Source organism: Pristiophorus japonicus, chromosome 2 (assembly GCF_044704955.1).
Source record: "Pristiophorus japonicus isolate sPriJap1 chromosome 2, sPriJap1.hap1, whole genome shotgun sequence".
Classification (NCBI taxonomy): domain Eukaryota; kingdom Metazoa; phylum Chordata; class Chondrichthyes; family Pristiophoridae; genus Pristiophorus; species Pristiophorus japonicus.
Window position 1 is genome coordinate 3,681,065 of NC_091978.1, and position 23,948 is coordinate 3,705,012.

The 23,948-nt window shown below is 48.4% G+C and overlaps 1 protein-coding gene across 3 annotated transcripts in view; it reads right to left on the minus strand.

The window, feature by feature from the left end:
* The window catches only part of LOC139229272 (rhotekin-like), a 193,507-nt gene that overhangs the window by 20,154 nt on the left and 149,405 nt on the right, over positions 1-23,948 (minus strand). For all 3 annotated transcript variants that reach the window (XM_070860935.1, XM_070860953.1, XM_070860944.1), the window contains exons 3-6: positions 22,971-23,032; positions 21,550-21,603; positions 21,133-21,250; positions 4,949-5,173 (exon numbers count right to left, since the gene is read on the minus strand). In XM_070860935.1, coding sequence (XP_070717036.1) covers positions 4,949-5,173; positions 21,133-21,250; positions 21,550-21,603; positions 22,971-23,032 — 459 coding nt within the window. The remainder of the gene's footprint in view (positions 1-4,948; positions 5,174-21,132; positions 21,251-21,549; positions 21,604-22,970; positions 23,033-23,948) is intronic.

The following is a 23,948-nucleotide window of genomic DNA, read 5'->3' on the forward strand; positions in this document are numbered from 1 at the left end:
GGAGACACCAACGTCCGGTGACACCAACGTCCGGAGACACCAACGTCCGGTGACACCAACGTCCGGAGACACCAACGTCCGGTGACACCAACGTCCGGAGACACCAACGCCCAGAGACACCAACGTCCGGAGACACCAACGTCCGGTGACACCAACGTCCGGAGACACCAACGTCCGGTGACACCAACGTCCGGAGACACCAACGTCCGGAGACACCAATGCCCAGAGACACCAACGTCCGGTGACACCAACGTCCGGAGACACCAACGTCCGGAGACACCAACGTCCGGTGACACCAACGTCCGGTGACACCAACGTCCGGAGACACCAACGTCCGGAGACACCAACGCCCAGAGACACCAACGTCCGGAGACACCAACGCCCGGAGACACCAACGTCCGGAGACACCAACGTCCGGAGACACCAACGCCCGGAGACACCAACGTCCGGAGACACCAACGTCCGGAGACATCAACGTCCAGAGACACAATGTCCGGAGACACCAACGCCCGGAGACACCAACGCCCGGTGACACCAACGTCCGGTGACACCAACGTCCGGTGACACCAACGTCCGGAGACACCAACGCCCGGAGACACCAACGTCCGGAGACACCAACGTCCGGAGACACCAACGCCCGGAGACACCAACGCCCGGTGACACCAACGTCCGGTGACACCAACGTCCGGTGACACCAACGTCCGGAGACACCAACGTCCGGAGACACCAACGTCCGGAGACACCAACGCCCGGAGACACCAACGCCCGGAGACACCAACGTCCGGAGACACCAACGTCCAGAGACACCAACGTCCGGTGACACCAACGTCCGGAGACACCAACGTCCGGTGACACCAACGTCCAGAGACACCAACGCCCGGTGACACCAACGTCCGGTGACACCAACGTCCGGTGACACCAACGTCCGGAGACACCAACGTCCGGAGACACCAACGTCCGGTGACACCAACGTCCGGAGACACCAACGTCCGGAGACACCAAAGTCCGGAGACACCAACGTCCGGAGACACCAACGCTCGGAGACACCAACGTCCGGAGACACCAACGTCCGGAGACACCAACGTCCGGAGACACCAACGTCCGGAGACACCAAAGTCCGGAGACACCAACGTCCGGAGACACCAACGCTCGGAGACACCAAAGTCCGGAGACATCAACGTCCGGAGACACCAACGTCCGGAGACAACCAACGTCCAGAGACACCAACGTCCGGTGACACCAACGTCCGGAGACACCAACGTCCGGAGACACCAACGTCCGGAGACACCAACGTCCAGAGACACCAACGTCCGGAGACACCAACGTCCGGAGACACCAACGTCCGGAGACACCAACGTCCGGAGACACCAACGTCCGGAGACACCAACGTCTGGAGACACCAACGTCCGGTGACACCAACGTCCGAAGACACCAACGTCCGGTGACACCAACGTCCGGAGACACCAACGTCCGGTGACACCAACGTCCGGTGACACCAACGTCCGGAGACACCAACGTCCGGAGACACCAACGTCCGGAGACACCAACGTCCGGAGACTAGCGCGTCCGGAGACACCAACGTCCAGAGACACCAACGTCCGGAGACACCAACGTCCGGTGACACCAACGTCCGGAGACTAGCGCGTCCGGAGACACCAACGTCCGGAGACACCAACGTCCGGAGACACCAACGTCCGGAGACACCAACGTCCGGAGACTAGCGCGTCCGGAGACACCAACGTCCAGAGACACCAACGTCCGGAGACACCAACGTCCGGTGACACCAACGTCCGGAGACTAGCGCGTCCGGAGACACCAACGTCCGGAGACACCAACGTCCGGAGACACCAACGTCCGGAGACACCAACGTCCGGAGACTAGCGCGTCCGGAGACACCAACGTCCAGAGACACCAACGTCCGGTGACACCAACGTCCGGAGACACCAACGTCCGGAGACTAGCGCGTCCGGAGACACCAACGTCCGGAGACACCAACGTCCGGAGACACCAACGTCCGGAGACACCAACGTCCGGAGACACCAACGTCCGGAGACTAGCGCGTCCGGAGACACCAACGTCCGGAGACACCAACGTCCGGAGACACCAACGTCCGGAGACTAGCGCGTCCGGAGACACCAACGTCCGGAGACACCAACGTCCGGAGACACCAACGTCCGGAGACTAGCGCGTCCGGAGACACCAACGTCCGGAGACACCAACGTCCGGAGACTAGCGCGTCCGGAGACACCAACGTCCGGAGACACGAACACTCGGAGACACCAACGTCCGGTGACACCAACGTCCGGAGACACCAACGTCCGCAGACACCAACGTCCGGAGACTAGCGCGTCCGGAGACACCAACGTCCAGAGACACCAACGTCCGGAGACACCAACGTCCGGAGACACCAACGTCCGGAGACTAGCGCGTCCGGAGACACCAACGTCCAGAGACACCAACGTCCGGAGACTAGCGCGTCCGGAGACACCAACGTCCGGAGACACCAACGTCCGGAGACACCAACGTCCGGAGACTAGCGCGTCCGGAGACACCAACGTCCGGAGACACCAACGTCCGGAGACACCAACGTCCGGAGACACCAACGCCCAGAGACACCAACGTCCGGAGACTAGCGCGTCCGGAGACACCAACGTCCGGAGACACCAACGTCCGGTGACACCAACGTCCGGAGACACCAACGTCCGGTGACACCAACGTCCGGTGACACCAACGTCCGGAGACACCAACGTCCGGTGACACCAACGTCCGGAGACACCAACGTCCGGAGACACCAATGTCCGGAGACACCAACGTCCGGAGACACCAATGTCCAGAGACACCAACGTCCAGAGACACCAACGTCCGGTGACACCAACGTCCGGAGACACCAACGTCCGGAGACACCAACGTCCGGATACACCAACGTCCGGAGACACCAACGTCCAGAGACACCAACGTCCGGTGACACCAACGTCCGGTGACACCAACGTCCGGTGACACCAATGTCCGGAGACACCAACGTCCGGTGACACCATCGTCCGGAGACACCAACGTCCGGAGACACCAATGTCCGGTGACACCAATGTCCGGAGACACCAATGTCCGGTGACACCAATGTCCGGAGACACCAACGTCCGGTGACACCAACGTCCAGAGACACCAACGTCTGGAGACACCAACGTCCGGAGACACCAACGTCCGGATACCAGCGCGTCCGGTGACACCAACGTCCGGAGACACCAACGTCCGGCGACACCAACGTCCGGAGACACCAACGTCCGGAGACACCAACGTCCGGTGACACCAACGTCCGGAGATACCAACGTCCGGAGACACCAACGTCCGGATACCAGCGCGTCCGGTGACACCAACGTCCGGAGACACCAACGTCCGGAGACACCAACGTCCGGAGACACCAACGTCCGGAGACACCAACGTCCGGAGACACCAACGTCCGGTGACACCAACGTCCGGAGACACCAACGTCCGGAGACACCAACGTCCGGTGACACCAACGTCCGGAGATACCAACGTCCGGTGACACCAACGTCCGGAGACACCAACGTCCGGTGACACCAACGTCCGGAGATACCAACGTCCGGTGACACCAACGTCCGGAGACACCAACGTCCGGAGATACCAACGTCCGGAGACACCAACGTCCGGAGACACCAACGTCCGGAGACACCAACGTCCGGAGATACCAACGTCCGGTGACACCAACGTCCGGAGACACCAACGTCCGGTGACACCAACGTCCGGAGATACCAACGTCCGGTGACACCAACGTCCGGTGACACCAACGTCCGGAGACACCAACGTCCGGAGACACCAACGTCCGGTGACACCAACGTCCGGAGACACCAACGTCCGGAGACACCAACGTCCGGAGACACCAACGTCCGGAGACACCAACGTCCGGAGACACCAACGTCCGGTGACACCAACGTCCGGAGACACCAACGTCCGGTGACACCAACGTCCGGAGACACCAACGTCCGGAGACACCAATGTCCGGAGACACCAACGTCCGGTGACACCAACGTCCGGTGACACCAACGTCCAGAGACACCAACGTCCGGAGACACCAACGTCCGGAGACACCAATGTCCGGAGACACCAACGTCCGGAGACACCAACGTCCGGAGACACCAACGTCCGGTGACACCAACGTCCGGAGATACCAACGTCCGGTGACACCAACGTCCGGAGATACCAACGTCCGGTGACACCAACGTCCGGAGACACCAACGTCCGGTGACACCAACGTCCGGTGACACCAACGTCCGGTGACACCAACGTCCGGAGACACCAACGTCTGGAGAAACCAACGTCCGGTGACACCAACGTCCGGAGACACCAACGTCCGGTGACACCAACGTCCGGAGACACCAACGTCCGGTGACACCAACGTCTGGAGACACCAACGTCCGGAGACACCAACGTCCGGAGACACCAACGTCCGGTGACACCAACGTCCGGAGACACCAACGTCCGGTGACACCAACGTCCGGTGACACCAACGTCCAGAGACACCAATGTCCGGAGACACCAACGTCCGGTGACACCAACGTCCGGTGACACCAACGTCCAGAGACACCAACGTCCGGAGACACCAACGTCCGGAGACACCAACGTCCGGAGACACCAATGTCCGGAGACACCAACGTCCGGAGACACCAACGTCCGGAGACCAATGCAGTGAGGTATGGGAGAGAACCTAGTGATCTGTCTCGTTAAGTTTGAGTAGGTTCTTTAGTCACTTCTCTCATTGAATCTTAATGCGGCTCTACTGTTCTACACCCATGCCTGGTGGTTGTACAATTAAACATCCTCTCTGTCTGTAGAAACGGAGGCTGATCACTCAGTATCTGTGCCACTCTCTCATTCACCATTACTTGTCCCTCCCACACCTCGCCCAGATAGGAAGCGATGATGAGTAACATACACCACGGCTGTAGCTGGGAACAGGATAGGGCTGGTGCCTCCATTGGCCGCCGCGCTCTCTCCAGTGCTGTCCAGGCCAGCACGAACTTTCTTCCCTGTGGAGCGTCCCAGGGAGCTGCTCAGTTTGCTCGCGAGCTTTTTCGGCGCGCTGGTAATGGAGAAATCCTCTTCCACACAACAGCTGTAAATCTGCAACTTCATCTCAAAATCAGGTCCAACACTGGAGCTAAAAATGAAAACAATCAGAGAAAGAAAAACGGTTACACTGACAGAGAGAGAGCGAGAGAGAAAATCACTGAAAAAGAGAGTGTGAGAGAGAATTATCTATAAAGAGAGTCATCAACAGAGAGAGGGGGAATCATCGATAATGGAAGAAAGAGAATCACAAGAGAGAGAAAGAATCACCAAGAAATGGAGAGATAAAGAGGCAGAGAGAGAGAGAGAGAGAGAGGCAAAAAGAGCGAGAGAGAGACGCAGAGAGAGAGAGAGAGAGGCAGAGAGGCAGAGAGAGAGAGAGAGAGAGAGAGAGAGGGGCAGCGAGAGAGAGAGGAACAGGCAGAGAGAGAGAGAGAGAGAGGCAGAGAGGCAGAGAGAGAGAGAGAGGGGCAGAGAGAGAGAGAGAGACAGAGAGGCAGAGAGAGAGAGAGAGTGAGGGGGAGAGGCAGAGAGAGAGAGAGAGAGAGACAGGCAGAGAGAGGGAGAGAGAGACAGGCAGAGAGAGAGACAGGCAGAGAGAGAGAGGCGCAGAGACAGAGAGAGAGAGAGAGGCGCAGAGAGAGAGAGAGGCAGAGAGAGAGAGAGAGGCAGAGAGAGAGAGAGACAAAAGATAGATAGAGAGAGAGAGACAGACAGACAGAGTGAGAGAGAGACAGAGACAGAGACAGAGAGAGAGAGAGAGAGAGAGAGACAGAGACAGAGACAGAGAGAGAGAGAGAGAGACAGTCAGACAGAGAGGTCAGGGAATGCATTCGATTCAGTTGCCTAGAATACATCATGGAACCAACCAGAGAAGAGGCTATTTTAGATCATATCTTGTGCAATGAGGCAGAAATAATTAGTGATCGCATAGTAAGGGATGCTCTGAGGAAGAGTGATCACAATAGGATAGAAGTTCACCTTGAGATCAAGAGTGATGTACTTACATCCAAAACTAGTATATTAAACTTTAACAAAGCCAATTATATATGTATGAGGGGTGAGTTGGCTAAATTAGATTAGAAAATAAGATTAAACGGTATGACAGTAGATAAGCATGAACATTTAAAGAAATATTCCATAATTCCCAATAAATATACATTCCATTGAGAAATAGAATAGTGATCCATCCATGACTAACTAAAGAAGTTACCGATAGTACTAGATTAAAAGAAGAGGCTTATAATGCTGGAATCATAGAAATTTACAGCACGGAAGGAGGCCATTTCAGCTCATCGTGTCCGCACCGGCTGACCAAGAGCTACCCGGCCTAATCCCACTTTCCAGCTCTGGGTCCGTAGCCCTGCAGGTTACAGCACTTCAGGTGCACATCCAAGTACTGTTTAAATGTGGTGAGGGTTTCTGCCTCTACCACCCTTTCAGGCCGTGAGTTCCAGACCCCCACCACCCTCTGGGTGAAGGCATTTCCCCTCAAATCCCCTCTAAACCTCCCCCCAATTATTTTAAATCTATTCCCCTTGAGTATTGACCTCTTTGCCAAGGGAAATAGGTCACAGAAACATATAAAATAGGTGCAGGAGTAGGCCATTCAGCCTTTCGAGCCTGCACCACCATTCAATAAGATCATGGCTGATCATTCCCTCAGTACCCCATTCCTGCTTTCTCTCCATACCCCTTGATCCCTTTAGCCCCAAGGGGCATATCTAACTCCCTCTTGAAAATATCCAATGAACTGGCATCAACAACTCTCTGCGGCAGGGAATTCCACAGGTTAACAACTCTGTGAGTGAAGAAGTTTCTCCTCATCTCAGTCCTAAATGGCCTACCCCTCATCCTTAGACTATGTCCCCTGGTTCTGGACTTCCCCAACATCGGGAACATTCTTTCCGCATCTAACCTGTCCAGTCCCGTCAGAATCTTATACATTTCTATGAGATCACCTCTCATCCTTCTAAACTCCAGTGAATGAAGGCCCAGTTGATCCAGTCTCTCCTCATATGTCAGTCCAGCCATCCCTGGAATTAGTCTGGTGAACCTTCGCTGCACTCCTTCAATAGCAAGAACTTCCTTCCTCAGAGTAGGAGATCAAAACTGAACACAATATTCCAGGTGAGGCCTCACTAAGGCCCTGTACAACTGCAGTAAGACCTCCCTGCTCCTATACTCAAATCCACTAGCTCTGAAGACCAACATACCATTTGCCTTCTTCACCGCCTGCTGTACCTGCATGCCCACTTTCAGTGACTGATGAACCATGACACCCAGGTCTCGTTGCACCTCCCCTTTTCCTAATATGCCGCCATTCAGATAATATTCTGCCTTCGTGTTTTTGCCCCCAAAATGGATAACTCACATTTATCCACATTATACTGCATCTGCCATGCATTTGCCCACTCACCTAACCTGTCCAAGTCACCCTGCAGCCTCTTAGCGTCCTCCTCACAGCTCACACCGCCACCCAGTTTAGTGTCATCCGCAAACATGGAGATATTACACTCAATTCCTTCATCTAAAACGTTAATGTATATTGTAAAGAGCTGGGCCCTACGGCACTCCACTAGTCGCTGCCTGCCATTCTGAAAAGGACCCGTTTATCCCGACTCTCTGCTTCCTGTCTGCCAACCAGTTCTCTATCCACGTCAGTACATTACCCCCAATACCATGCGCTTTGATTTTGCACACCAATCTCTTGTGCGGGACTTTGTCAAAAGCCTTTTGAAAGTCCAAATACACCACATCCACTGGTTCTCCCTTGTCCACTCTGCTAGTTACATCCTCAAAAAATTCCAGAAGATTCGTCAAGCATGATTTCCCTTTCATAAATCCATGCTGACTTGGTCCGATCCTGTCACTGCTTTCTAAATGTGCTGCTATTACATCTTTAATAATTGATTCCAACATTTTCCCCACTACTGATGTCAGGCTAACCGGTCTTTCATTACCCTCATAGGGGATCTCATAGAAACGCTTAAAATTCTGGCGGGTTTTGACAGGTTAGATGCAGGAAGAATGTTCCCAATGTTGGGGAAGTCCAGAACCAGGGGTCACAGTCTAAGGATAAGGGGTAAGCCATTTAGGACCGAGATGAGGAGAAACTTCTTCACCCAGAGAGTGGTGAACCTGTGGAATTCTCTACCACAGAAAGTTGTTGAGGCCAATTCATTAAATATATTCAAAAAGGAGTTAGATGCAGTCCTTACTACTAGAGGGATCAAGGGGTATGGCGAGAAAGCAGGAAGGGGGTACTGAAGTTGCATGTTCAGCCATGAACTCATTGAATGGCGGTGTAGGCTCGAAGGGCCGAATGGCCTACTCCTGCAACTATTTTCTATGTTTCTATGTTTCTACCCGCTTTCTCTCTCCTTCCTTTTTTAAAAAGTGGTGTTAAATTAGCTACCCTCCAGTCCACAGGAACTGATCCAGAGTCGATAGACTGTTGGAAAATGATCACCAATGCATCCACTATTTCTAGGGCCACTTCCTTAAGTACTCTGGGATACAGACGATCAGGCCCCGGGGATTTATCGGCCTTCAATCCCATCAATTTCCCATCCTTCCTATCCACTCTATCTAGACCCCTAATGATTTTATATACCTCAATTAAGTCTTCCCTCAGCCTCCTCTGTTCCAAAGAAAACAGACCCAACATCTCCAATCTTTCCTCATAGCTAAAATTCTCCAGTCCAGGCAGCATCTTCGTAAATCTCCTCTGCACCCTTTCCAGTGCAATCACAACTTTCCTGCAATGTGGTGACCAGAGCTGCACACAGTACTCCAGCTGCGGCCTAACCAGTGTTTTACACAGTTCAGGCATAACCTCCTTGCTCTTGTATTCCGTGCCTCGACTAATAAAGGCAAGCATTCCATTTGCCGCCTTAACCACCTTATCTACCTGGCCTGCTGCCTTCAGGGATCTGTGGACCTGCACTCCAAGATCTCTTTGTTCCTCTACACTTCTCAGTGTCCTGCCATTTAATCATATTTCCTTACCTTGTTAGACCTACCTAAATACATTACCTCACACTTCTCCAGATTGAATTCCATTTGCCACTGTTCTGCCCACCTGACCAGTACATTGATATCTTCCTGCAGTCCGCAGCTTTCTTCTTCATTATCAACCACACAGGCTATTTTAGTATCATCTGCAAACTTCTTGATCCTATCCCCTTACATTTAAGTCTAAATCATTGATGTATACCACAAAAAGCAAGGGACCCAGTACTGAGCCCTGCGGAACCCCACTGGAAACAGTCTTCCAGTCACTAAAGTTCTCTGGGGCTTCATGGGGCACTGGCACCAGTACTGGGGTAAGAGGGAGCTGTTCGTTGGGATGGGCTCCACTTGAACCAGGCTGGGGCCAGTGTCCGGGCAAATTGAATAACTAGGGCTGAAGATAGGGCTTTAAACTAAATAGTGGGGGTGAAGGTTCAGGTGAGGGGAAATTTAAAAAGTCAAAAGAGAAAGGAGACGGCAACAGAGCAGGATAGCGATAGGGATAATGATAACCAGCGTGAGACAGGAAGGGACAGAGTGTATACACATAAGAGTGCACCAGAAAGTAGAGACAGAGTAGGGAAAAATGGTAAAAGGACAAAATTAAGTCTCTTTACCTGAATGCACGTAGCACTCATAAGATAGATGAGTTGACAGCACAACAGAAATAAATGGGTATGATCTGATAGCCATTACAGAGACGTGGTTGCAAGGTGACCAAGGCTGGGAATTAAATATTCAGGGGTACTTGACATCTCAGAAGGACAGAGAGAAAGGAAAAGGAGGTGGGGTAGCTCTGTTTATAAAGGATGAGATCAGTGCAATAGTGAGAAATGATTTTACCTCAGAAGATTAAGATGTAGAATCAGTTTGGGTGGAGATAAGAAATAATAAAGGGAATAGAAACATAGAAACATAGAAAATAGGTGCAGGAGTAGGCCATTCGGCCCTTCTAGCCTGCACCGCCATTCAATGAGTTCATGGCTGAACATGCAACTTCAGTACCCCATTCCTGCTTTCTCGCCATACCCCTTGATCCCCCTAGTAGTAAGGACTACATCTAACTCCTTTTTGAATATATTTAGTGAATTGTCACTGCTGGGAGTAGTCTATAGGCTCCCTAACAGTAGCTACATTGTAGGACAGAATATAAATCAAGAAATAATGGGGGCTTGTAAGAAAGGTACTGCAATAATCATGGGCGATTTTAGTCTTCATGTTGATTGGACAAATCAAATTAGCAAAGGTAGCCTTGAGGAAGAGTTCATAGAGTATATCTGGAGATGGTTTCTTCGAACAATACGTTGTGGAACCCAGGGAGCAGACTATTTTAGATCTGGTAATGTGTAATGAGATCGGATTGATTAATGATCTCATAGTAAAGGATCCTCCAGGGACGAGTGATCATAGCATGGTAGAATTTCAAATTCAGTTTGAGTGTGAGAAACTTGGGTCTCAAACTAGTGTCCTGAACTTAAATAAAGGTAATTACAAAGGTATGAAGACAGAGTTGGCTAAAGTGGACTTGGAAAATAGATTAAAGGGTAAGACGGTAGATAATAAGTGGAAAACATTTTAGGAGATATTTCATAACTCTCAGCAAAGATATATTCCAGTGAGAAAGAAAGATCCTAAGAGAAGGATGAACCATCCCTGGCGAACTAAGGAAGTTAAGGATGGTATCAAATTGAAAACAAAGGCAGACAATGTTGCTAACATAAAACAGGGAGTCGGGATAAATGTGTAATTTTCCGGTTGGGAAACAGTAACTAGTGCGGTGCCACAGGGATCAGTGCTGGGGCCTCAACTATTTACAATCTATATTAATGACTTGGATGAAGGGACCGAGTGTAATGTAGCCAAGTTTGCTGATGATACAAAGATGGGTGGGAAAGCAAATTGTGAGGAGGTCACAAAAAATTTGCAAAGGGATGTAGACAGGCTAAGCGAGTGGGCAAAAATGTGGCAGATTGAGTATAATGTGGGAAAATGTGAGGTTATCCACTTTGGTAGGAAAAATAAAAAAGCAAATTATTATTTAAATGGAGAGAGATTACAAAATGCTGCAGTACAGAGGGATCTGGGGGTCCTTGTACATGAAACACAAAAAGTTCAGATTTGAAGGTACAGCAAGTAATCAGGAAGGCAAATGGAATGTTGGCCTTTATTGCAAGTGGGATAGAGTATAAAAGCAGAGAAGTCCTGCTACAACTGTACAGGGTATTGGTGAGGCCACACCTGGAGTACTGCGTACAGTTTTGGTCTCTGTATTTAAGGAGGGATATACTTGCATTGGAGGCAGTTCAGATAAGGTTCACTAGGTTGATTCCAGAGATGAAAGGGTTGTCATATGAAACATAGAAAATAGGTGCAGGAGTAGGCCATTCGGCCCTTCGAGCCTGCACCACCATTCAATAAGATCATGGCTGATCATTCACCTCACTACCCCTTTCCTGCTTTCTCTCCATACCCCTTGATCCCTTTAGCCGTAAGGCCACATCTAACTCCCTCTTGAATATATCCAACGAACTGGCATCAATAACTCTCTGTGGCAGAGAATTCCACAGGTTAACAACTCTCTGAGTGAAGAAGTTTCTCCTCATCTCAGTCCTAAATGGCTTACCCCTTATCCTTAGACTATGTTCCCTGGTTCTGGACTTCCCCAACATCAGGAACATTCTTCCTGCATCTAACCTGTCCAATCCCGTCAGAATTTTATATGTTTCTATGAGATCCCCTCTCATCCTTCTAAACTCCAGTGAATAAAGGTCCAGTTTTCCAGTCTCTCCTCATATGTCAGTCCAGCCATCCCAGGAATCAGTCTGGTGAACCTTCGCAGCACTCCCTCAATAGCAAGAGCGTCCTTCCTCAGATTAGGAGACCAAAACTGAACACAATATTCCAGGTGAAGCCTCACTAAGGCCCTGTACAACTGCAGTAAGACCTCCGTGCTCCTACACTCAAATCCTTAGCTATGAAGGCCAATATACCATTTGCCTTCTTTACCACCTGCTGTACTTGCATGACAACTTTCAATGACTGATGTACCATGTCACCCAGGTCTCGTTGCACCTCCCCTTTTCCTAATCTGCCGCCATTCAGATAATATTCTGCCTTCGTGTTTTTGGCCCCAAAGTGGATAACCTCACATTTATCCACATTATACTGTATCTGCCATGCATTTTCCCACTCACCTAACCTGTCCAAGTCACCCTGCAGCCTCTTGGCATCCTCCTCACAGCTCACACTGCCACCCACTTCAGTGTCATCTGTAAACTTGGAGATATTACACTCAATTCCTTCATCCAAAACATGAATGTATATTGTAAAGAGCTGGGGTCTGAGCACTGAGCCCTGCGGCACCCCACTAGTCACTGCCTGCCATTCTGAAAAGGACCCGTTTATCCCAACTCTCTGCTTCCTGTCTGCCAACCAGTTCTCTATCCATGTCAGTATATTACCCGAATACCATGTGCTTTGATTTTGCACACCAATCTCTTGTGTGCGACCTTATCAAAGACCTTTTTAAAGTCCAAATACACCACATCCACTGGTTCTCCCTTGTCCACTCTACTAGTTACATCCTCAAAAAATTCCAGAAGATTTGTAAAGCATGATTTCCCTTTCATAAATCCATGTTGACTTGGACCGATCCTGTCACTGCTTTCCAAATGTGCTGCTATTTCATACTTAATAATTGATTCCAACATTTTCCCCACTACTGATGTCAGGCTAACCAGTCTATAATTCCCTGTTTTCTCTCTCCCTCCTTTTTTAAAAAGTGATTTTACATTAGCTACCCTCCAGTCCATAGGAACTGATCCAGAGTCGATAGACTGTTGGAAAATGATCACCAATGCATCCACTATTTCTAGGGCCACTTCCTTAAGTACTCTGGGATGCAGACTATAAAGGCCCCGGGGATTTATCGGCCTTCAATCCCATCAATTTCCCTAACACAATTTGCCACCTAATAAGGATTTCCTTCAGTTCCTCCTTCTCACTAGACCCTAGGTCCTCTAGTATTTCCAGAAGATTATTTGTGTCTTCCTTCGTGAAGACAGAACCAAAGTATTTGTTGAACTGGTCTTCCATTTCTTTGTTCCCCATTATAAATTCACCTGAATCTGACTGCAAGGAACCTACGTTTGTTTTCACTAATCTTTCTCTCTTCACATATCCATAGAAGCTTTTGCAGTCAGTTTTTATGTTCCCGGGAAGCTTCCTCTCATACTCTATTTTACCCCTCCTAATTAAACCCTTTGACCTTCGCTGCTGAATTCTAAATTTCTCTCAGTCCTCAGGTTTGCTGCTTTTTCTGGCTAATTTATATACCGCTTCCTTGGATTTAACACTATCCTTAATTTCCCTTGTTAGCCACGGTTGAGCCACCTTCTCCATTTTATTTTTACTCCAGACAGGGATGTACAATTGTTGAAGTTCATCCATGTGATCTTTAAATGTTTGCCATTGCCTATCCACCGTCAACCCTTTACATATCATTTGCCAGTCTATTCTAGCCAATTCACGCCTCATACCATCAAAGTTACCTTTCCTTAAGTTCAGGACCCTCGATTCTGAATTAACTGTGTCGCTCTCCATCTTAATAAGGAATTCTACCATATTACGGTCACTCTTCTCCAAGGGGCCTCGCACAACAAGATTGCTAATTAGTCCTTTCTCATTACACATCACCCAGTCTAGGATGGCCAGCCCTCTAGTTGGTTCCTCGACATATTGGTCCAGAAAACCATCCCTAATACTCTCCAGGAAATCCTCCTCTACCGCATTGCTACCAGTTTGGTTAGCCCAATCAAAATGTAGATTAAAGTCGCCCATGATTACTGCTGTACCTTTATTGCACGCGTCCCTAATTTCTTGTTTGTTGCTGTCCAACAAACCTCACTACTGTTTGGTGGTCTGTATACAACTCCCACTAGCGTTTTCTGCCCTTTGGTATTCCGCAGCTCTACCCATACCGATTCCACATCATCCAAGCTAATGTCCTTCCTTACTATTGCGTTAATTTCCTCTTTAACCAGCATCGCAACCCCACCTCCTTTTCCTTTCTTTCGATCCTTCCTGAATGTTGAATACCCCTGGATGTTGAGTTCCCAACCTTAGAACATAAGAACATAAGAATTAGGAACAGGAGTAGGCCATCTAGCCCCTCGAGCCTGCTCTGCCATTCAATAAGATCATGGCTGATCTGGCCGTGGACTCAGCTCCACTTACCCGCCCGCTCCCCGTAACCCTTGATTCCCTTATTGGTTAAAAATCTATCTATCTGTGACTTGAATACATTTAATGAGCTAGCCTCAACTGCTTCCTTGGGCAGAGAATTCCACAGATTACAACCCTCTGGGAGAAGAAATTCCTTCTCAACTCGGTTTTAAATTGGCTCCCCCGTATTTTGAGGCTGTGCCCCCTAGTTCTAGTCTCCCCGACCAGTGGAAACAACCTCTCTGCCTCTATCTTGTCTATCCCTTTTATTATTTTAAATGTTTCTATAAGATCACCCCTCATCCTTCTGAACTCCAACGAGAAAAGACCCAGTCTACTCAATCTATCATCATAAGGTAACCCCGTCATCTCCGGAATCAGCCCAGTGAATCATCTCTGTACCCCCTCCAAAGCTAGTATATCCTTCCTTAAGTAAGGTGACCAAAACTGCACACAGTACTCCAGGTGTGGCCTCACCAATATCCTGTACAGTTGCAGCAGGACCTCCCTGCTTTTGTACTCCATCCCTCTCACAATGAAGGCCAACATTCCATTCGCCTTCCTGATTACCTGCTGCACCTGCAAACTAACTTTTTGGGATTCATGCACAAGGACCCCCAGGTCCCTCTGCACCTCAGCATGTTGTAATTTCTCCCCATTCAAATAATACCTTGATCACCCTGGAGCCATGTCTCTGTGATGCCAATTATATCATATTCATTAATTGCTGCCTGCACAGTTAATTCGTCCACCTTATTCTGAATACTCCTCGCATTGAGGCACAGAGCCTTCAGGCTTGTCTTTTTAACACACTTTGCCATTTTAGAATTTTGCTGTAATGTGGCCCTTTTTGATTTTTGCCTTGGGTTTCTCTGCCCTCCACTTTTACTTTTCTTCTTTCTATCTTTTGCTTCTGCCCCCATTTTATTTCCCTCTGTCTCCCTGCATAAGTTCCCATCCCCCTGACATATTAGTTTAACCCCTCCCCAACAGCACTAGCAAACACTCCCCCTAGGACATTGGTTCCAGTCCTGCCCAGGTGCAGACCGTCCGGTTTGTACTGGTCCCACCTCCCCCAGAACCGGTTCCAATGTCCCAGGAATTTGAATCCCCCCCTCTTCTGCACCACTCCACCAGGTTGAACAGGTTGGGCCTCTACTCATTGGAGTTTAGAAGAATGAGAGATGATCTTATTGAAACATATAAGATTCTGAGGGGGCTTGACAGGATAGATGCAGAGAGGATGTTTCTCCTCATGGGGGAATCTAGAACTAGGGGACATAGTCTCAGAATAAGGGGCCGCCCATTTAAAACGGAGATGAGGAGGAATTTCTTCTCTCAGAGGGTTGTGAATCTTTAGAATTCTTTACCCCAGAGAGCTGTGGAGGCTGGGTCATTGAATATATTTAAGGTGGAGATAGACAGATTTTTGAGCGATAAGGCAGTCAAGAGTTATGGGGAGCGGGCAGGGAAGTGGAGTTGAGACAAAGATCAGATCAGCTATGATCTTATTGAATGGCGGAGCAGGCTCAAAGGGCTAAATAGCCTACTCCGGCTCCTATTTCTTGTGTTCTAATGTAAAGCACCTGTCAACCATTACCCGACCATTACCCTTTGCTTCCTACCTCTGAGCCAATTTTGGATCCAACTTGCCACTTTCCCTTGGATCCCATGGGCTTTTATTTTTCTGCCCAGTCTGCCATGTGGGACCTTGTCAAAAGCTTTGCTAAAATCCATATAGACTACATCACTGCCCTCATCGACCCTCCCTTGTTACTTCCTCAAAAAATTCATTTAAATTAGTCAGACTTGACTTTCCCTGAACAAATCCATGCTGACTGTCCTTTATCAATCCATGGCTTTCTAAATGACGATTAATATTGTCCCTCCGAACTTCTTCCAATAATTTGCCCACCACTGACTTTTGACTGACTGGTGATAGCAATAATGGATAAGATAAAAATAGATAAAGGAAAGAGTATGTACTCAAAAGCCTGACAATCCTTAAAGGAGAAAAGTTATCCGGTCCGGATGGGGTGCATCCTCGGTTACTGAGGAAATTAAGGATGGAAAATGCGGAGACTCTGGTCACAATCTTGCAATCCTCCTTCAATACGGGGCTGGTGTCAGAGGACTGGAGGGTTGCAAATGTTACACCCTGTTCAGCAAAGGTGAGAGAATCAACCCAGTAACTACAGGCCAGTCAGTCTGACGTCAGTGGTGGGGAAACTGTTAGAGACAATAATCTGGGAAAAAATTAATTGGGATTTTCAAAAGGAAAAGGTTAATAAATGAAAGTTAATACTGATTTGTTAAAGGCAAATCGTGTTTGACGAACTTGATTGATTTCTATGATGAATTAACGGAGAGGTTTGAGGAGAGTAGTGCGTTTGATGTGTATATGGACATTCAAAAGGCATTTGATAAAGTACCCCATGATAGACTTGTTTGCAAAATTGAAGCCCATGCACTTAAAGGGGCAGTGGCTGTGTGGATACGACATTGGCTGAGGGACAGAAAGCAGAGAGAGCTGCTGGTGAACGGTTATTGATATGTCCTGACTATACAGTATAATTAACCACGAGGCCCATACTTGAGAGAAGGTCACTCTGTGACCAGTTACCTTTATTACCAAGACCTCAAGTGATGAAGGTGTGTGGAGCTTCCCCTTTTATACCTGAAAGTCCAGGTTAGGAGTGTCTCCCACAAGTTCACCCCCTTGTGGTCAATGTTCTCACGGTGTACAACTTAGGTCAGCTTATACATGGGTTACAATGATAGTTGAATACATGACAGTTATATTCCAGACTGGAGGGAGGTACACAGTGCTGTTCCCCAGGGGTCAGTATTAGTATTAGGACCACTGCACTTATACATAAGAATATAAGAAATAGGAGCAGGAGTAGGCCATACGGCCCCTCGAGTCTGCGCCACCATTTAATAAGATCATGGCTGATCTGATCATGGACTCAGCTCCACTTCCCCACCCGCTCCCCATAACCCCTTATCGGTTAAGAAACTGTCTATCTCGGTCTTAAATTTATTCAATGTCCCGGCTTCCACAGCTCTCTGAAGCAGCGACTTCCACAGATTTACAACCCTCTGAGAGAAGAAATTTCTCCTCATCTCAGTTTTAAATGGGCGGCCTGTTATTCTAAGATTATGCCCCCTAGTTCTAGTCTGCCCCATCAGTGGAAACATCCTCTCTGTACTTTGTCAAGCCCCCTCATAATCTTATACATTTCGATAAGATCACCTCTCATTCTTCTGAATTCCAATGAGTAGAGGCCCAACCTCCTCAACCTTTCCTCATAAGTCAACCCCCTCATCCCCGGAATCAACCGAGTGAACCTTCTCTGAACTGCCTCCAAAGCAAGTATATCCTTTCTTAAATATAGAAACCAAACCTACACGCAGTATTCCAGGTGTGGCCTCACCATTACCCTATATAGCTGTAACAAGACTTCCCTGCTTTTATACTCCATCCCCTTTGCAATAAAGGCCAAGATACCATTGGCCTTCCTGATCACTTGCTGTACCTGCATACTATCCTTTTGTGTTTCATGCACAAGTACCCCCAGGTCCCGCTGTACTGCGGCACTTTGCAATCTTTCTCCATTTAAATAATAACTTGCTCTTTGATTTTTTTTCTGCCATAGTGCATGACCTCACACTTTCCCACATTATACTATATTAATACCTGGACTTGGGTATACATGGTCTAACATTGAATTGGATGATTATTTGAAGGTGAAAGATTTACAAGATTTATGGGGGTGGGACTAACTGGATCGCTGTTTCAAAAAGCTGGCACAAGTTCGACGGGCCGAATGGCCTCCTCTTGTGTTGTATCGCTCTATTATTCCGATTGTCGGCGTGCATTCAGGTGCCTAGGCCCTGGGATTCCCTCCCTAAACCTCCACCTCTCTCCTGAGCATCCTCCTTAAAACGTTCCTCTTTGACCAAGCTTCTGGTCTCTCTCTTTGGCTCTTGTCAATTCTTATCCGACTACCCCCCTGTGAAGCACCTTGGGACTTGATGTTTGCTGCGTTAAAGGCGCTACATAATGCAAACTGTTGTTTGGAGAGTCCATATACACAACATGAACGGCAGCACCTTCCTCAACCATCGCCTTCCTCGTTGGGCTGCTCTCACACTGATCGAGAAAGTTCTCCGCACACATTTCAGGAATTGTTCTTCCTCACTCAGTTCCTCCCTCAGTCTGAGCAACTCCTCATCCTGGGTGATTTCAATCTTCATCACAACTCCCTTCCCCTCTCACTCACCTCTGGCTCCCGGACTACCCTCGCCTCGAGTTTATAATTCTCACAGGAACAGGAGGCTGCCATTTCGCCTCTCAAGCCTGTTCCGCCAATTAATTAGATCATGTCTGATCTTTCTCTTAACTCAATCTGCCCACCTTGGTTTCCAAACCCTTAATACCCTTGTCGGACAAATATTAATCTTAGTTTTGAAATTTTCAATTGAACCCCAGCCTCAACAGTTTTTTGGCAGCTCGGGGGGGTGAATTCTAGATTTCCGTAATGTAACTTCCACATTACTCCCTCCCCAAGTAACTCTCCCTCATACCCCGACAAGTGAGTAACTCTCCCTCATGAGGAGAGACTGGATCAACTGGGCCTTTATACACTGGAGTTTAGAAGGATGAGAGGGGATCTCATAGAAACTTATAAAATTCTGACGGGACTGGACAGGTTAGATGCAGGAAGAATGTTCCCGATGTTGGGGAAGTCCAGAACCAGGGGTCACAGTCTAAGGCTAAGGTGTAGGCCATTTAGGACCGAGATGAGGAGAAACTTCTTCACTCAGAGAGTTGTTAACCTGTGGAATTACCTGCCGCAGAGAGTTGTTGATGCCAGTTCATTGGATATATTCAAGAGGGAGTTAGATATGGCCCTTACGGCTGAAGGGATCAAGGGGTATGGAGAGAAAGCAGGAAAGGGGTACTGAGGGAATGATCAGCCATGATCTTATTGAATGGTGGTGCAGGCTCGAAGGGTCGAATGGCCTACTCCTGCACCTATTTTCTATGTTTCTATGTTTCTATACCCCGACAGCTGAGTAACTCTCCCTCATACCCCAACAGGCGACTCTCCCTCACATATAGAATCATAGAAACAGAAACATAGAAACATCGTGCAGGAGTAGGCCATGTGCTTTGATTTTGCACACCAATCTCTTGTGTGGGACCTTCTCAAAAGTCTTTTGAAAGTCCAAATACACCACACCCACTGGTTCTCCCTTGTCCACTCTACTAATTACATCCTCAAAAAATTCCAGAAGATTTGTCAACCATGATTTCCCTTTCATAAATCCATGCTGACTTGGACCAATCCTATCACTGCTTTCCAAATGCGCTGCTATTACATCTTTAATGATTGATTCCAACATTTTCCCCACCACTGATGTCAGGCTAACTGGTCTATAATTACCCGTTTTCTCTCTCCCTCCTTTTTTAAAAAGTGGTGTTACATTAGCTACCCTCCAGTCCATAGGAACTGATCCAGAGTCGATAGACTGTTGGAAAATTATCACCAATGCATCCATTATTTCTAGGGCCACTTCCTTAAGTACTCTGGGATGCAGACTATCAGGCCCTGGGGATTTATTGGCCTTCAATCCCGTCAATTTCCCAAACACAATTTCCCGCCTAATAAGGATATCCTTCAGTTCCTCCTTCTCACTAGACCTTCGGTCCCCTAGTATTTCCGGAAAGGTTATTTGTGTCTGAAGACAGAACCAAAGTATTTGTTCAATTGGTCTGCCATTTCTTTGTTCCCCATTATAAATTCACCAAAATCCGACTGCAAGGGCCCTACGTTTGTCTTCACTAATCTTTTTCTCTTCACATATCTATAGAAGCTTTTGCAGTCCTTTTTTATGTTTCCGGCAAGCTTCCTCTCGTACTCTATTTTCCCCCTCTTAATTAAACCCTTTGTCCTCCTCTGCTGTATTCTAAATTTCTCCCAGTCCTCCGGTTTGCTGCTTTTTCTGGCTAATTTGTATGCCTCTTCCTTGGATTTAACACTATCTTTAATTTCCCTTGTTAGCCATGGTTGAGCCACCTTCCCCGTTTTATTTTTACTCCAGACAGGGATGTACAATTGTTGAAGTTCGTCCATATGATCTTTAAATGTTTGCCATTTCCTATCCACCGTCAACCCTTTAAGTATCATTTGTCAGTCTAATTTAGCCAATTCGCACCTCATACCATCAAAGTTACCTTTCCTTAAGCTCAGGACCCTAGTTTGTGAATTAACTGTGTCACTCTCCATCTTAATAAAGAATTCTACCATATTATGGTCACTCTTCCCCAAGGGGCCTCGCACAACAAGATTGCTAATTAGTCCTTTCTCATTACACATCACCCAGTCTAGGATGGCCAGCTCTCTGGTTGGTTCCTCGACATATTGGTCGAGAAAACCATCCCTAATACACTCCAGGAAATCCGCCTCCACCGCATTGCTACCAGTTAGGTTAGCCCAATCAATATGTCGATTAAAGTCGCCCATGATAACTGCTGTACCTCTACTGCACACATCCCTTATTTCTTGTTTGATGCTGTCCCCAACCTCACTACTACTGTTTGGTGGTCTGTACACAACTCCCACTAGTGTTTTCTGCCCTTTCGTATTCCGCAGCTCCACCCAGACAGGCGACTCTCCCTCATTACCCCGACAGGTGAGTAACTCTCCCTCATACCCAGACAGGTGAGCACACATCCTGTATTATTCCCTGAGGAAAAGACGTATGTAGCGGTCATATGATTGGGAAGTGCAGTTTTCTACTCACAACACAACAGCATTTTCAAAACAAATATCGGTCATGGTGCGATCGACCATCACCATCTCCGTGTCATAAAGGTCACAGCCAATCTGGATCAACCCGAATACAGCGTAGCGATGGACATCTGTGGAGGGCAGAGCAAGGGTCATTGACACAAGAGAACAGCACCATAAACATCACCTCAGTCCAATACACAGAGTCTGACCCCCTCCACCTACCCCCCCTCCTCCTGCACCACCCCATCCCCTCCCCCGCACACCCCCTCCACCCGCTCTACACCCCCTCCCCCTCCTGCACCACCCCATCCCCTCCACCCACCCCCTTCCCCTTGCTCCCACACCTCTCGCCCCCTCCCCCTCTCACACCCCACCCCATCTACCGCGTAACTTAACTATGTCCACTCAAACAAATTTAAAATCTCACCTCCTTTATTTTTGAAGTAATCAGTGTCTTTCCACATCAAAGGAATTCGAAGATCTGTTAATAAGAACATAAGAACGTAAGAATTAGGAGCAGAAGTGGGCCAGTGGGCCCCTCGAGCCTGCTCCGACATTCAATGAGATCATGGCTGATCATTGACCTCAACTCCACTTTCCCGCCCGATCCCCATATCCCTTGATTTCCTTAATAGCCAAAAATCTATCTCAGTCTTGAACACACTCAGTAACTGATCAGCCACAGCCCTCAGTGTTGTGCAATTACCCCAGTAACAAAATTTCTCCTCACCTCACACCTAAATGGCTGATCCCCTATCCTGAGACTGTGACCCCTGGTTCTAGACTCTCCAGCCCGGGGGAAACACCCTCCCTGCATCTACCCTGTCAAGCCCTGTAAGAATGTTGTATGTTTCAATGAGATCACCTCTCATTCTTCTAAACTCTGGAGAATATCAGCCTAGTCTGCTCAATCTCTCCTCATAGGACAATCCCCCCATCCCAGGAATCAGTCTGGTGAACCTTCGCTGCACTCTCTCTAAGGAAAGTATATCCTTCCTAAAGTAAGGAGATCAAAGGAGAATTAAAGCTATTTAATCCACCATGAAACAGGGAAAAGGTGCAAACTGGTGCAACACATGGGGTTAGAAGCGTGTCTATAGCAACTTACTGGTTTACCACAGGTTAAACATGTGGAGTTAGAATAGATCAATAACTAGGTTAGAAAAGGTTAAAGTGCAGAAATAGAAGGGGTTAAAATGTGGTACGTGAATACGTCAAACACATGAGTTTTAGCATGGGCTAAACAAGGAGTTTTAGTGTAGGTTAATGGAGCACCTTTTTCAAGAGCAGGTCTGAAATAAGGGTTGGAGCAGATTAAACAATTGGGGTCCGAGCCGATTAAACAATCGGGGTTCGAGCCGATTAAACAATCGGGGTTCGAGCCGATTAAACAATCGGGGTTCGAGCCGATTAAACAATCGGGGTTCGACCCGATTAAACAATCGGGGTTCGAGCCGATTAAACAATCGGGGTTCGGCCCGATTCAACAATCGGGGTTCGACCCGATTAAACAATCGGGGTTCGAGCCGATTAAACAATTGGGGTTCGGGCCGATTAAACAATCGGGGTTCGAGCCAATTAAACAATCGGGGTTGGAGCGGATTAAACAATCGGGGTTCGAGCCGATTAAACAATTGGGGTTTGGGCCGATTAAACAATCGGGGTTCGAGCCGATTAAACAATCGGGGTTCGAGCCGACTACAAACGCTGAATGAGCAGGTTATATCTTGCTTCTCTCCAATAACCGCCCCCTGCTGCTTCTGTGTCTCTGGGCATTCACCTAAACCCTGTGCCCAACCAGGGAGTGATCCGAGGGGATTTGACCAATTTTTGCTACTTTGTCCTTACCAGATATGGCAACTTTTCCTTTGCACGGCAATCGATCTTCAAGCATTCCTGCATCCGAGGATCTGCAGAGAAACCATTAATCGGCTCAGCGGTGAACAAAACCAGCTTCAAATTAAGTGGTACATTTTTAAAGAATTGTTTTGGGGACTTGGCGATGATGCCAAGTTTGGTATTTATTGCGCTTCCCCAATTGCCCAGAGGTGGCAGTGCTGAGCTTCCTGTGTGGTAGAGAGGTCCCACCATGGGGAAGTTCAGTATATTCTCCCAACAACGATGAAGGAATGGCGATACATGTCCAAGTAAGGATGGTGTGTGACTTGGAGGTGGTGGTGTTCCCACATCATTGTTACTCGTGCCCTTCTCTGATGGAAGAGGCCACAGGTCAGGGAGGACAGACACTCATTCTCTTTCTCACTGGCTCTATGTTGGTTATAGAGGAGCCCTGGTCAAGGTATCGAGCGATCTGTCAGTCATACCAAGTTATAACAACAACTTTCACTTCTATAGCAGCTTTAAGGTAGTGAAGCCTTTCCTGGAGCAGTTTCAGACAAAGATCGACACCAAGTTAAACAAGGTGATATGAGGACAGGTGGCCAAAAGCTTGGTTTTAAAAGGTAGGTTTTAAGGAGCACCTTGGAGAGAGTGGAGAGAGGTAGAGAGGCGCGAGGTTTAAGGAGGGGATCAGAGCTAAAGGCACGGCTGCCAACGGTGGAGCAATGACAATCAGGGATGTGCAAGAGGCCAGGGATGTGGAGGAGCACAGAGATCTCGGGGGGTTGCGGGGCTGGAGTATGTTACAGAGATAGGGAGGGGAGAGGCCATGGAGGGATTTGAAAACATGAATGAGAATTTTTAAATGGAGGCGTTGCTGGACCGGGATCCAACCGGAGTAGGCAGGAGGGATTGTAAGGCTAGCTAGCTAGGTTAGCTAGCACAGTGGTGATGGTCCAAAGGGGCTTTGAGCGATTTAGGATATGG